Source organism: Penicillium angulare, assembly GCF_028827245.1.
Source record: "Penicillium angulare strain IBT 27051 chromosome Unknown utg000004l_segment0_segment0, whole genome shotgun sequence".
Taxonomy (NCBI): Eukaryota; Fungi; Ascomycota; class Eurotiomycetes; order Eurotiales; family Aspergillaceae; genus Penicillium; species Penicillium angulare.
This window is the reverse complement of record NW_026623163.1, coordinates 2,732,288-2,746,869: the sequence shown is the minus strand read 5'-3', so window position 1 is coordinate 2,746,869 and position 14,582 is coordinate 2,732,288. Positions and strand designations below refer to the sequence as shown.

At 47.5% G+C, this 14,582-nt stretch overlaps 6 protein-coding genes across 6 annotated transcripts; 5 read left to right on the top strand and 1 right to left on the bottom strand.

Moving 5' to 3' along the window:
* Nucleotides 1-168: 168 nt before the first annotated feature.
* N7478_004967 (uncharacterized protein) lies at nucleotides 169-1,687 on the top strand (the record flags this gene model as incomplete). Its single annotated transcript, XM_056921181.1, has 2 exons — nucleotides 169-284; nucleotides 394-1,687. The coding sequence occupies 2 exons, from the start codon at nucleotides 169-171 to the stop codon at nucleotides 1,685-1,687; spliced, it is 1,410 nt and encodes a 469-aa protein (XP_056779218.1).
* Nucleotides 1,688-1,942: 255 nt separating this feature from the next.
* N7478_004966 (salicylate hydroxylase) lies at nucleotides 1,943-3,274 on the top strand (the record flags this gene model as incomplete). Its single annotated transcript, XM_056921180.1, has 2 exons — nucleotides 1,943-2,782; nucleotides 2,855-3,274. The coding sequence occupies 2 exons, from the start codon at nucleotides 1,943-1,945 to the stop codon at nucleotides 3,272-3,274; spliced, it is 1,260 nt and encodes a 419-aa protein (XP_056779217.1).
* A 310-nt stretch (nucleotides 3,275-3,584) lies between these two features.
* Nucleotides 3,585-5,384, top strand: N7478_004965 (fungal specific transcription factor domain-containing protein; the record flags this gene model as incomplete). Its single annotated transcript, XM_056921179.1, has 3 exons — nucleotides 3,585-4,415; nucleotides 4,438-5,089; nucleotides 5,161-5,384. 3 exons carry the CDS (start codon nucleotides 3,585-3,587, stop codon nucleotides 5,382-5,384), a joined length of 1,707 nt encoding a protein of 568 aa, XP_056779216.1.
* Nucleotides 5,385-6,742: 1,358 nt separating this feature from the next.
* Nucleotides 6,743-7,184, top strand: N7478_004964 (uncharacterized protein; the record flags this gene model as incomplete). The annotated part of the gene is made up of 2 exons (XM_056921178.1): nucleotides 6,743-6,950; nucleotides 7,033-7,184. 2 exons carry the CDS (start codon nucleotides 6,743-6,745, stop codon nucleotides 7,182-7,184), a joined length of 360 nt encoding a protein of 119 aa, XP_056779215.1.
* Nucleotides 7,185-7,697: 513 nt separating this feature from the next.
* Nucleotides 7,698-9,209, top strand: N7478_004963 (uncharacterized protein; the record flags this gene model as incomplete). The annotated part of the gene is made up of 4 exons (XM_056921177.1): nucleotides 7,698-7,865; nucleotides 8,045-8,339; nucleotides 8,395-8,790; nucleotides 8,845-9,209. The coding sequence occupies 4 exons, from the start codon at nucleotides 7,698-7,700 to the stop codon at nucleotides 9,207-9,209; spliced, it is 1,224 nt and encodes a 407-aa protein (XP_056779214.1).
* A 2,653-nt stretch (nucleotides 9,210-11,862) lies between these two features.
* On the bottom strand, nucleotides 11,863-12,953 carry N7478_004962 (sulfotransferase family protein; the record flags this gene model as incomplete). Its single annotated transcript, XM_056921176.1, has 3 exons — nucleotides 11,863-11,949; nucleotides 12,064-12,216; nucleotides 12,279-12,953. 3 exons carry the CDS (start codon nucleotides 12,951-12,953, stop codon nucleotides 11,863-11,865), a joined length of 915 nt encoding a protein of 304 aa, XP_056779213.1.
* Between the last annotated feature and the right edge of the window lie 1,629 nt (nucleotides 12,954-14,582).

The window sequence follows — 14,582 nt, the reverse complement described above, 5'->3', positions numbered from 1 at the left end:
GAAGAAGACCGACGCCCTTTATCAGATTAATTCGGAAATCCAATTGCCGTCGTAGCCGTGGCCGTGAACCGAGCTAATGCGCAATTCTCTGTGGGCCATGAAAATGCTTATTTCCCCTCTTTTCACCCTTTATCTGTCTTCGTTGAAGGGGTTTGATAGTCCTACATAATGAGTGAAGAGGAAAAGACACAGAGGACCGAGGATCAAGGTCCGCCGACCGTTACGCCGCAAACGCCGTCGCAAAATGAGTCGCAAGAAGATTCAACTCCAACACCATCGAATTTGTAAGCCTCTCCGAACACCGAATTTCGCCAAGCTTTGACCAACAATGTTTTTAAACTGTTTCTGTGAGTTCTTAACGAAATAAGCCTCGGGCTAACTCCTTTTAATCAGTCGCCATGTCGTGGTCGTCGCTGCGGGCTTCATGACAATGTTCATGACCTGTGGTATCGTCTTTTCTTTCGGAGTGTATCAAGCTATCTACGAGGAGATGGCCACAGAGCCCAACACCCCATTTACAGGGGCGTCGTCCTCAATCATTAGTTTGATCGGTACATTGGGTATCGCGCTGATGTCGATGGGTGGGCCATTTGTCAGTGCCTGGGCCAAGCTCTACGGTCCACAGCCCATAATTATGTTCGGAGGCTTGATATTTGGTTTAGGATGTATCCTAGCCAGTCTTAGCCAATACATCTGGGAGTTTGAGTTGACTCACGGTGTTCTGGTCGGTATTGGTTGCTGCATGGTTTATGTTCCAACTATGTCCGTTGCACCAACATGGTTCAGCAAACGGCGCGGTCTTGCTATGGGAATCATTATCGGTGGATCTGCCTGCGGAGCTATGGTTTGGCCTCCTGTATTACGGGCAATCACCTCCAGCCTCGGCTTCCGGGATTCGCTTCGCATCTCCGGTTGCTTGTCAGTGCTTTTCGTGCCCATCTCCGGGTATGCCTTGACCTGGGAGCCAAAGTTCAAAGCAAAGCTCGAGGAGCAAAACGCCGGAATTCCCAAGAGGACTGGATGGGCGAAGGTGCCTTTGATCAACTGGGAAATCGTGAAAACGAAGAAATTCTTTGCTCAAGCATTGGGCTGCTTCTTACAATCAGCTGGGTACTCTACTCCGCTCTTCTTCTACGCAGCGTTCGCTCGCTCGCTAGGCTACAGCAATGCTATGGCGGATAACTTTATCACCATCAGTAACGCGTCCAACTTTGTTTCCCGTATCGTGATAGGCTACGCCGCCGACAAACTTGGTCGCTTGAATGTGCTCCTCGTCACAACCGTGCTGAGTGCTATCGCTGTGTTTGGATTCTGGCTTCCAGCCACTTTCGCCGGTGACACCATTTCTGTCAAAGCCGGCGAGGTGCTGTTTATTCTGTTTGTCATTTCTTTCGGCGCTTTCGGTAGTGCTTATATCGGGCTGTTCCCCGCCAGTCTCATTGAACTCTTCGGTGTTCAAAACTTTACCTCGGTGAATGGCGCTCTGTACCTTATTCGGGGCACGGGAGCTCTACTGGGAACTCCCCTAACGGGATTATTACTTCCTGGCCAGTCGGCCCTCTCTGGTGTGGCCTCTTATGAGAGAGCGACCATCACTGTGGGTGTTTTACTTTTCGCGGCAAGTGTTGCTACACTATGGGTGCGATTAGAGGCAGCCAACGGGAAAGCATGGGCATGGAAGATGTGATTAAGCTGCAGAAAAGCCTTGCATAATTATTTATCAAAACGTCAAAATTGCTAAATAGCGTTTTCCAGCTATTTAGATCGGCATATGTTTACAACATACCTCTCGATTAATAAGGCACTCGATTTTGGGGGCCTAAAGTTAGCCCCCACATGGATCGCCCTGAAATGGGAGATCCCCCGCTGATATCATAATTTACAATTTATCTTCAACATCAATCTATGAGTCGCAAAAGCAATAATTCATTAGTTTAACGCCATGTCACCTTCACTCCGAGTCGCCATTTCCGGAGGTGGTCTAGGGGGTGCGACCCTCCTTCACGCACTTCTGCCCCATGCCCACCTGGACGTGCACATCTTTGAGTCGGCCCCAGTGTTCAAAGAAGCCGGTATGGCCATCGGGATCACTCGAAACGCACTGGACGCCTTGGGTCTCATCGGTCCCTCGGCTAGACAATGCCTCGAGCGGGCCGGGGCTGTTCCGATGCGAGGTGTTCGACTTATGCTTGCCCAGGGCGAGAAAGCTGGTAGCATGATTGACGAATTAAATGGAGAAGGTCCAGATGAACGAGTCACCAGCATTGTTCACCGAGCTGATTTCTTACGTGAGACTCTTGCTGGTGTTCCTCAGGAACGCATGCATGCGTCTAAGAAACTCGTCACATTTGACAAGAACAGTGACGGATCACTTACGCTTCACTTCGCCGATGGGACAACTCACGACTGTGATGTTCTTATTGGAGCTGATGGTATCCGTAGCACAGTTCGCAGGCTTCTCCTCGGTGAGGATGAGCCCTCTGCCTTCCCCAGGAACAGCTGTGCGTGGGGTGTCATGACCTTGCAGCCATATGAGAAGGCACAAGCTGTCATCGGCAAAGAAACCATCAACATTGGAAATGCTCGTGAGCACGCATGGATTGGCGATGGCACTTTTCTCATGCACAATGTTTTGAGTGGGGGCCAGTTAGTCCAATTAGTTGTCGGCGGGTACGACGACGAGGCAAAGGCAGCAGGTCAGTGGCAGCGAATTGTACCAGCCGATGAGATGAGAGAACTCTTCAAAAACCACCCAACAAATCTGAAGAATGCAGTAGAAGAGGTATAGTCATCTTTTCCATTCAACTACCAACGACCGAGGATAACTTATGCTATCCAGCTACTCTGTAACCAGCCTGAACAACCCGGCTTTTATTGCTGGGAGCATCCATCTGCTCCGACCTACGCAGAATGTACTGTATGCGTTATGGGTGATGCTGCACACGCCACGACACCCTGGCAGAGCTCTGGAGCTGGAATGTCCCTCGAGGATGCCCTTATTCTCTCAACATTACTTGGTCTCGCAAAGACCCGCACCGAAGCTCAAAGCGCTCTTAAGGTTTATGATCAAGTCCGCCGCCCTCGTACACAATACATCGTCGACTCGAGCCGAGTCACTGGGCGCATTTTGTCTGGCCTGGGTGAGGAGACGGGTCTGGATATTGAGAAGCTGAAAGCTAAAACACTTCCGAGATGGCCTTATATTGTGGACTTTGACAATGAGAAAGCTCGTGATGAGGCTGTGGAATTGATGAAAAAGGAGTTGGCGTCTTGAAATGTCATTTATAGATATGGGTAATGCACCCTTCCTAGTTCAGGGAAGCCCACCGGGCTACAAGACTCAGTCCAAGTTGCTGGTCGTTTATTTTGGGGTGTTCAGAGTCTCGTTGATTTGGGCAATCATGATGTTTATATAATCGATTTGATGACGGCATTGTTATACGCTCTCCAGGCCTGGGCCGATTGACGGAGAGGCTACAAAATAGACATACCGTATTGACGCCCCGAATTGGAAGTAGTAGAATTTTTTATTTCAATGTCAAATTGACAAATTGACAAATTTTCATCCAATTCCCAATCTAAAAATGGGGATTCCTCATTATGACGGCGAAATTGACCGCGCTCGAGGCCTAATGTTGTCGCTATTCGTCGCGGGTACCGGCTCGACGCCTGGTGCATTCCTCGAAGATGATGCGCAAGGACAGTCTTTCACATCATCAGCATCGCCTAGCTCAGAGACCTCAGAAACTCACAGAAATGCCATGGACTTGCCTCTTGATCAACCTTCGTGGACATTCAACCTTCTGGGCGAAAGCGGCGAGAGTGATCCTCATTTGCTCAAACATTCTACACTCGCCATCCACGCGGAAAACATGCACTTTCGTCGTTTTCAAAGAGGTCCCACACAAATAGGCGAGCTTGATTGCCACCGACCTATTGTGTTCTCACTTGATCGTGATAACCTGTACAACAACTACGAGCCCCGGGTCAAGGACTCTGAGCTTTCCGCAATTCGAAACGAGCTGGCACGAATAAGTAGCGACGTTGGAATTCGTCTGGTCAAACTCTACTTCAAATACATCCACCCATATTTTTCAGTTTTGTCACGCTCTCAAATGCTCGAGGAAGGGCTCATCGGGGAACGAACGCTCTCACTACTACCTCTATCGCTCAAAGCAGCATTATATGCCTCTGCTTTGCCGTACATGGTCTACGATGACGTCTTATCAACTATGGCGGACGTCGATTTACCAACTTCTAAGGAGCTTTACCGGATGTGCTGGAGTGCCATCACACAAGAGATCCATACACCTCGCTTGTCGACCCTTCAGTCATGCTTGCTACTGCTCCAATGCGACAATATCGACAGGCTTGTTCAAGGGTCTCCCTTTCAATGGAGCCTTTTAGCATGGACTGTGAGCCTAGCTCAAACCTTAGGGCTGGCTACTGACTGCTCAACTGCCTGGGGTATGCCAGACTGGGAGAAGAGGTTTCGAAAATGGCTTTGGTGGGCAATATGTTCTCGACAAATGGAACTTTGCTTGCTTCAGACTTACCAGTCATATTCACGAAGATGACTACGATGTATCACCATTGACGGATGACGACAACGTTTCTTCGCAACTTGGACCGGAAGACGGCCACAACGTACAGAGCTATTTTCGTTATTTGGTAGAGCTAACTACTCTTTTATCTGAGACTATCGATTCATTTATCACCATTAAGGCCTCAAAAAGAACATCCACAAATTTCAACACTACATGTACACCGGCAAATGATTTAATAACGCGATTGAATGAATGGAAAACAAATTTTGATGTATTTACATCATACCAGCTAACAAACCCGTCTTCTAGGACCCGATTGGACGGAAATGCATCTCTTGGTCTCGCATACTGGGCTGTCCATCTGTTGATATCCCGTGCAATTTTGAGGTCTCTCGAAGCCAAGGTCGGAAACACCGAAGGTAAGCAACTTCGAGAGGAGTGCTCTGTGTCTGTTCGATTAAATGCAGAGTCCTGCTGTGTTGAATTTAAGAAATTCACCGATAAACTACAAGCTGGCGCATGTAACGCCTTCTGGCACAAGTGTAAGAATTATTTAATCTTCTGTTTTTTTGGTCTAACACAATTCCTTTTCATTTTTACTAACTTTTCCTAGTTTCACCTTCTAACTTTGCCATCGCGTCATCGGTTATGATGAGACTTCTCATGACTTCCGTATCATCGGCTGAAAAGGAAATTCTCAACAATCTAATAGACCGATGGCGATGGGTGTTAAGAAGTGGTGGAGGAAACGCAGGGAGTGCCATCATGAGCCTGGGGCTTTGGCGGCTAGATCGAACGCTGCTCACAAGCCATCCTCGAGATGAAAGCTTGTCCTAAGTACCGATCAGGGTGAAACAGCCAGTAGCATAGAAGCCAACTCCGACCCCATTTTATAATTTTAATTCCATACTCAGCTGAAAATATCGATGATATGCATACTAGTATTTCTCGCTCAATGATAAACCCCTGAATATGTGTATAATCATGGAAAACCGCTTATTTATTTAAACTGTGGTAAAAAGCCTAGAATCGAGAGTACCTGCATGTAGTGAGCGTTTGAATTCCAAGCTCAATGACGCGGTAATAGTCGGAGTAAGAATATGCTGCACGATGTATACTGCACACATGATTAACCTTTTCGGATCTATATGAAGTGAGAATAAAGTCTTTTGTGTCTCGGTCGCCAGGATGCGACAAAGCTACAAGAGAAATATTACACAGAATATGGCCTAGTTTTGAAAGGGCTAGTTCGCAATCATGGAATTGATCCGATGGTATACAACCACGAGGTTGACGATGCTATCCCTCTTGACCTTCTTCTTGGACAAGATCATCGGTTACAAGATCTTCTCAAGTGATTTGACGCTAGAAAATCCAAGCCATGGCTCCTTACGAATGCGTTCATCAACCACACCGATCGAGTATTGAAGTTGCTGGGCATTGAGAAATTCTTCGAAGGTATCACCTAGTGTGATTATGGTAAAGCGCCTCTAGTTTGCAAACCAAGTCAGGAAACGTTCAAAAGGGCAGAACAAGAAGCTGGGGTAGTAAGCTCTGAGAGCTGCTTCCTTATTGGTATGTTCTTCTCTCTGGGCAATTTCTACTCATAACCCGATCTCCCTATTTTGTTGCTAAATTCCCATTGCTTCGAAGATGACTCCTATCAAAATTGTCAATCAGCACACGCTCGAGGCTGGACTGCAATTCACCTTGCGGAGCCAGGATTGCTCATCTCTAAGCACCCAGCTTCAAAGTACCTTATAACGTGCATTCGAGAGCTGCCCATCATTTCCCCTCAACTTTTCATGACCCCTACCAAGTAAACTCGACGATACTAAAAAACTCTCTAGAGTTCCGGTCATACTTGTCTGTCATGAAATGAGAAAAAAAAAAAAGGAAATTGAAAAAGAAGACCACATGTACAATAGTACTGGGGATCGGTTGTACCACTATCATCTCAATTTCCAAGGTTGTATATCGCGTGTCTTAGGTTAAAGTTTAACTAACTCCGGGGCACCGATGTGTGTCATCGTCAAGCTTACGGGCGGAGCGTAGGGAGGCGGTCGGAGAAACCCGGACAGCTATTTAAAGCTCTGGATACAAAATTTCAACATCTACCAACTACGCCCTTGTCAACTCTGGATTCTAGAATTGGATTCTAGAATTCACTCAATCAACCACCAAAATATTGAAATATGTCTTTCCAAAACATCGGCCTCCGCATGGGTGGCGTATCCAGTGCCGTATTCGCCGGTCAAGGTGTTTTCCTTCTGGGAAATGCATTTTACAGCATTATGTACCCATCCTCAGTTGCTACATTTGAGGGATCCTCTTTGAAAGGAACTCCTGAGGGCGCTGTCCAATGCATTGGGTACACATTCCTACCATTGACTCAAACCGATCGTACTCTGCTAATTGTATCGCTTCCACAGCCTGACCTCTCTTGCTTTGGGGACGTATTATCTTATTTCGTCTTACCAAAAAGATACTCTGATTATGGCCTCTTCTATTCCTTCTCGACTGGTGGCTGCTTGGATAATGTATCGCAATGGTGGTAATTGGGTAGCAGTTGCTGGGTTTGAAACCTCCATGGCGGTTTTGGCTAGCGCAGCATTGATTTGGGATCGGTACATGTAAGATGAGGAGCCACTAGTTATCTAGTATGCATTGGGGTGTGGACATTTTGCTAACAGATGTTTTGAAGGCTATAAGCACTATGGGCTGAATCATGGGCTGAAATTTGAGACTAATTGCCCTCGCTCATTTCCGGGGATGTATCGTCTTTATTCTGCAAAGAGGGCTACTGTTTGATACTAGATGTTGTGTTTGAAGCTACCATAAAGATATATCTAAGCGCAATGATACTAGTCGCAATAACTTAATAATAACCAACCTCATCTTGAGTTCCACTGAGCAAGATCACTATACTCTTAACTTTGGACAGTTGAAAAGCGACCCTGACTCGCGCAGTCTTCAGCCTTGAAAGCTTGGCCCTAGGAACTACCACCTCTCTACCCGTAAGCTCTAATACGACCTCCTCGTCCTGAATGACCAATTTTCTACATGATTCAAGCGCCGTCAGCACTTTTCCTGCGCTAAAAATTAGCGTTGGGCCATTAATCGAATACGTAAGTTACAATCAGCTAAGCAATGGTCTTTGCACACGATCTCGGGAGTGGATCTGTCTCCACTCTCGCTAACCGAAGGAGGCTAGTGTATTGGAACCTGACCAACCATCATCCGGCGCGCGGCGAGCTCAGCGAGGCTTACGAGATGGGGCTCTGGAATAGGCTTGAAAATTACCCCGCTACGAGCTTAGTGACCACTGATCGATAATCTATGCCTCCGTTGCTTAGCAACTTTCACTCAGAAGCCTCACGAATTCATAGTTCACGATATGGCGAGTTATCTTGGCAAAGACTATATAATGGCCAGTCCGCGCCTCCCATTCTGTTCTCCATCTCACACAAGAAACAAACATCCTCAGTATCGAACAGCCAACAGCTTCAGCATTCAACAACCTCTTTTTCGAAAGATCTACCAAACAACTAGCATCCGATAAAGTGTCTCCCAGAATCTTCATCACCGGTGCCACTGGATATGTCGGTGGCCAAACCGCAGCGACCTTGATCGCCAAGCATCCCGAATACAATGTTGTTGCATTGGTCCGCGACGAGCAACAAGCCGCTCAGCTCAAGAGCCTCTGGTCTGCCATCAACACTGTCATCATTGGGACCCTCGATGACGACAAGGTGCTCAAGGACGAGGCAGCTAAGGCAGATGTTGTGCTACGTAAGTTCATCTCCGAGTCGCACTCACAAGCCCAGAGCTAACAGTTATTGTATAGAAATCGCTAGCTCGGATCACATCCCTGTTGTGAAGTCCCTGCTTTCTGGTCTCGGAGCTGGTAGAGGTCGCTTCATTCACATTTCTGGCACTGGTGTCCTCAACGACATGTCTACTAGACCAGGAAACACCACAGAGAAAGTTTATGATGATGTGAAGGATATCAAGGAGATTATCACGTTGCCTGCTGAGGCTCTCCACCGCGATGCCGATGATGCCGTTATCAGTGGTGGTGTTCAAGGGGGTGTTTCCACAGCCATTGTGTGCCCTCCCACTATCTTCGGCGTCGGCGAAGGACCCGTTAAGAAGAGAAGCATGCAGATCCCCTTTCTTACTGAGGCTATTCTCAATCGCGGAAAGGGCTTCACCGTTGGAAACGGTAACAACATATGGGATTGTAAGTGTTGCTCTTCCCTGTCGATCAGGTCTTTGACTAACAAATACGGTATAGATGCCCATGTCAGCGACATTGCGAGAGCTTTCGTACTTCTCATTGAAGAAGCACTGAAGCCCAATAAAGGAGCCGCTACTTGGGGCCAAGAGGGCTACTACTTCGTTGAATCAGGCGAGTTCACCTGGAAGAGCACCAGCGAAAAGGTTACAGAGATTGCCCACCAGCAGGGTAAGCTTGCCACTGCAGAGGTGGAGGAGCTTTCAGTTGAAGATGCGGTGAAATTCCACCACTGGGCTCCTGTTTTGTGGGGAGGAAACTGCTGCAGTCGGGCCAGTCGCTTGCGACCTTTGGGCTGGAAGCCTGAAGGTCCCACTATCTGGGAGACTCTTCCCAGCATCGTTGACTTTGAGATTCGCAAGTGATGCCATTAGCCCGCTTTTGGAAAAGTCGCGTCCTTATGTAGAGTCAACACTAAGTCTTTGAAATCTATATAGAATATAATTGCATTTTTAATTTTCAAATTACAAATATGGTGTGGAATTTGGCCCAATAACAACATCTAAGAAGTTGGAATTTATTCCTCGTCCACCCAGATAACATATGCTTTCTAGGGTTGAAAGGCACCGAGGGCAGAGAAAGTCTTAAAAATTCTGGCATAAAAATTCATTCAAAGATCGTATCATGAAACAAATATTCCAGAAGCTTTCAAGGTTTGGTAAGTAAGGCTCTCTGCCAAGCTCAAAATACACATTCTGATCCAGCATTCACACAACGTTTACATGGCCTTTCCTTGTCGCATCGTACCCTTCTTTGCTTGCACAGTTTGCATGGTTTCTGTCGTACAGAGTGTACATGAGTTCTCCGTTGAGCTCCCTTCATATTCTGAGCCGAACAATCAAGCCCACTCCTGACACAATTCTGGCAAGGCATCTCTTTGTCGCACTTGATCTTTTTCTCCCGACATCGAACGCAAGGTAGTTTTTCTACCGAAGCTCGGATAGACTGAAGTGAATAGCTTTCCCCTTGTTGCTGTAGGAAAGCATAAGCGCTACTCCAGAACTCAACCCCAGCTGAGTCGCACGCCATATCCAGCCAGAGCATCATCCCTAATTTGCTTTTGACGCGCACCCATTGAACGTTCCGCGAGCATTACATGACTTCGGCCAAATTTTTCATAAACCAGTCCTCCTCCGGAGTGTGCTTGGCCGCTATACCGCCCATTGTAAGGATCCATATCAAAAGAATATCGCCATTTTCCAGAAATGGCCAGGTTTCAAGCAGGACATTTTCCTGTAATTTGGACTTCATTGTTGCCGCGAGCAGTCTGTAAGGAGCTCCGGCGCCAACCAGCGGGAATGTCACCCCGATGCTATAGATTATGGTTGCCAGCCGACAAACTTCTGATATAGCATCTATTCCCATTCCAGGAAATGGCTCTATTGACATCAAAAGATGCTGTACCAAATTTCGCTGGTCGTACATCGCTTGGGCGTCATATGTCGGGCTTCGTCCAGCAATATAGTCCTCAATCACTATACTATAATGCTTCACTTTGCACATCACATGCTGAAGCGTGTTGTTCAGACCGACTTCATCAAGGAAACTCAGTCGACTAGCCACTTCATCGGAGTTAAGGCTAGAATAGTTTTCAATTTCCGCTATGGCTTGGCCCGATAACGCGACAAAGGGTAAAGGTGGACGAGACAGACATAATGTGGAGTTTACCAAAACTCGACTAAGACAACCGTTATCAATCGAATCCGGCTTCTGTCTTCGCCAAAAAGCCCCCCTCATTCGGCCGGGCGACTTACTAAAATATAGCGGCAGCAAGCCCGGGTGTTTCGATATTGCTTAGTCCTCATCGTAGGTAGACGAGTCTTTCTAAGCCTTTTTGATGCAATGGATTGGGTTCCCTGGCACTGTGAACGTCCAACCATTGCAGACCTTGAAGCGGCGCTCGGAATGGAGATTTCTTGGTCCATTCTTTCGCTTTTTGAACGACCGGCCTCTCTACTAACATTAGTACCGCCAACAATAAGACATCTGTGGCTACCTGGGTGGGATCTCGAAGAGTTTCATTAACGAATGCCACTGTTTCCAAGTAGCAACTTTGCAAATATGGCACAATCTCATCCGTTGGAGTTGGGCTTTGCGTCGAAGTTGAGATCAGCCGGTTCACCATCTCATGGGATAGAGAAGGGAATATGATCGCATTGAAGGCCGCCGGGTTGTTTAGTGCCATCCGAAACCAATACTGAAGGTATGGATTGGATGCGTTACGTGATGGGAGTACACGAGGACTCATTATTGAGACTCCTAATACCCAATCAGCCCATTAGGCTCGTCGACTGAGAGTCAGTATTCGACCTTACTATATGTCAAAGCGCGCTGCAAAACTTGCGGTGGGAGAGATGATGGGAATACATCCAGGGTACCGGGATCTAGTTCATTGTAGAGATGAGGCGTCTCGGTCCCGGTCTCTCCTATACCTGGGGCCTGTGTTAGCTTTTGTGAGTCGTGATGTAGCCGTCAAGGGCCATGCACATGGGAGCTTCACTGTTCATCATCTCGTCTCCCCCATCGTCTGTGGAGTCTTCGAGAAACTCCATGCCAGGTCCACCAGGGCCACCAGGGGCCCCTCTCATGTTTGCAAGCTCAAGTACAGAATCAGATACCGGGGATTCCACTGGTCTCAAAGGAGATACAGTCTGGCGTTCGTCTCCTGTGGATCAGCGTCGCGGGATGATCGGCCAAGTAAAAGTGGGCACCGGTTTCCTAGTCTCGTAATCGGGAATGCCTACCATGCAGGAGTCATCGGTGGCCACCCAATGATTATTGTCCATCGGTAATGTCTTGGAAGATCACAAAGTCAGACTAATTGATCTCAGGATTTGAATAATTTGCACCAGAAACATCGTGGATTTCTGTCTTAGTCGACACCAAGACTGACTAGTACATAGAGGGCTAGCTTTCTGGATACCTCTGATAACGAGAATCCCACAATTAAGGCGCTTTTCTTTATTTTTGGGGTTTTTCATCTATATTATATGATAGTGTAAATACTATGTTCTTATATCACAGTATGAAATCGTCTTCCGGTGCGCGGAGACGTTGTAGTCCAGCCGACTTGGCTGACTTGGCGTCCCGGTCGGATAACTCCCACTATTGATTCAAGGACAACTTATTGAATGAATCAATGAATCCCCCACGGAAACCAGTCAGCCTTGTCGCGATCTCTGGGAATCGGATCCGTCCCTGCCACCACATCACACCTACAGTGGTGATCCCGGCCAAAGTTGCGGTGGTGAGGAACATATTGCGCAGAACTCGAAAGAAACGCGACTTGATGAGATTCTCTTTGCGACCGGCGAAATTACCCGGAGTGTTTGTTCGTGGGAAAGGCTCGTCGGGAACAGGCTTGTCAAGAAACTGTCTCTCTCATCAGCTTGAATGTTTTTTTTTTTTTTCATCAAAGGGCTCTCAATTATTACCTTGCACAGAGGCTCCCATCCATCTTCGACATACCACTCCAGCAAGTTCTCCTTAGGCACCATACCCCGAATCATATTGCAGTGGTCGCGGTAAACCCATTTGCCGTTTCGGCGAATACCCTCCGTAGCGCTGCCAGTGATGCTTCGAAATACACCAGGCCATGCATAGTTCTCGTACAAACTCCAGAGCCAGTAGAAATCCGCATTAAACCAGTGCATCACCCACAGGGCCCAGGATTGGTCCGCCATCTGAACCATAGTCTTGTCCACGCTGCGGTGCCAGGCGTCCAGGTCGCTTCGGAGGTTGAGAATCACTTTAGCGTTTGGATAGGCGGCGAGCAGCTCTGGGCTAAACATCACCGACAGGGAGTCGATAACAACTTCCTTGTCACCGATGAGTATGTCGAACTCGCCACTGCTGATGCTCACGTCACCGTCCCGTGCGCCATTATATTTCCGTCGTACCAGCTCATAGCAGTGTTGCAGCTTCTTAGCATCAGGCTCGAAGACTAAGTCCCAGCCATGATACGTATCTAGGCCCAGGGTAGTCAAGGCCACACTTAAAGACTCGGTTCCGGTGCGTGGCATACCAAGGCACAGCACCTCGACGGGCTTGCTGCGCTTGTGCGGAGCCGGCTCAGGTAAGCCATAGAATAGCCGTTCGAGGGCATGCATTGTGAGATATTCAAAGGTAGAATTTTGAGAAGACAAAAGAGTACGTTGAAGCCCAGGAATGGCGTTCTCTCATATAATTAATTGTCATGCGGATCGATCGGCTGCTAATGGACCTCCTGAGTCCGTACGTTTTTGGGGGCTAAACAGAATTCTTGGAAATATTCCTGTAGAATTGATACTAGTATTTACAGAGTAACAAGGATCTTGGATACGTAAGTGATTCAAGTTTATCAATGGGTACAGTGGAGAAATGAACTTGAACTGGAGATGAAAAACAGACTGGTTCCACATTTTGGCCCCAAATCTTTAGACTTGTCTCCATTGGGGAAAGATTGTAGGACAAAGGGGTTAAAGGTGCGAATGCAAGGCTGTGGGAATCGTCGCACCTACAACGCAATCAAATCCGGGTTTCCTATACACCACAATAACTACATTTAAACATGCAATCCGACATGAACCCGGATGATTATAAGGTAACCTCAAAAAATATTCATTGACTTGTCAAATAGACCCAAACCACTACTAGTAGGTGCTCACAGGGGGGTTTCTACGTAGATCTTCACGTATGTACTCCATGACTTCCCCTCGGTATCGCCGTCCCATGTGAGGAGTACTATTGGCCCTGTCCCAAACCAGTAGGAAGTACAAATCTGCCCCTGCCTCTTCCACAAGATATTTTACAATATCTAGCTTTCCAGAAGTCGCGGCTTTACCAAGGGCACTTTGGCGAGACCTCTCCCCGCCGCAGACCGGGGGAATAGGAAAATTGTGAAATATCTTGTGTAGGTGGGGAAGGCAGATGTGAATTTGCCATATGGTGATAACATCGCAGGTAATGCATTTGCTACTGCTGCCGGGGAAGGGCACTTGGATGTGGTGAAAGACCTTGTTGAAAAAGGCGTGGATGGTAATGTTCAATTTAGCTATGGCACCCAGTGGATTGCCATATGTCCCCATCTTGCACACGATATTCACGTCCATCTTTACATTTTCGACCAGGTATCTCACCAGTCCCATGCTGCAAAAAGTCCAGCCATTTCGCGACCCGAAGGGCCTTGGGGTAATAAGGTGCAACAAAGCATGATCTCGCGGAAAGGAGTCGAGATCACGAGTGCTATAGGGCAATTCGAAGGGCACAATCATACTAGTTGTTGGCATGACTCCTGCTAGTATACGGCGCTTCTCATTCCCTCCCACCTTAATCAGTCATATCACTTCCCTCACCTTTTGAACACTCTAGCTACATATATATTAAACTCTAGGCTCGAATCGTTCCACGTAGATCTTTATATCCAAAGAGGGACACGTTCTACGCGCGTGGCTGTGTTGGTATTGGGAATGCCCCTTGAACCCAGGTCAGCCCCGAATTCACTGGGAATCGAGTGTATCGGGCAGACACTGACAGCGTGTCAAAATCCTCATATTGTATTGAATGACTTGGCCTCTATTGGTATCCTAGTCCCTTTCAGTGGCCCTTGCTCAGGAGTTGGCAACATCTATTATTAGCACAAATGTCGTTTTGTGCACGGTTCCTTGTCGTAAGCGCCCGGGCTGATTATATACTTAGACTCTTTGCACGGGCATTTTACTCCTTATATTTGTGGTTCTTTGTGTAGGGTAAACCTCCAC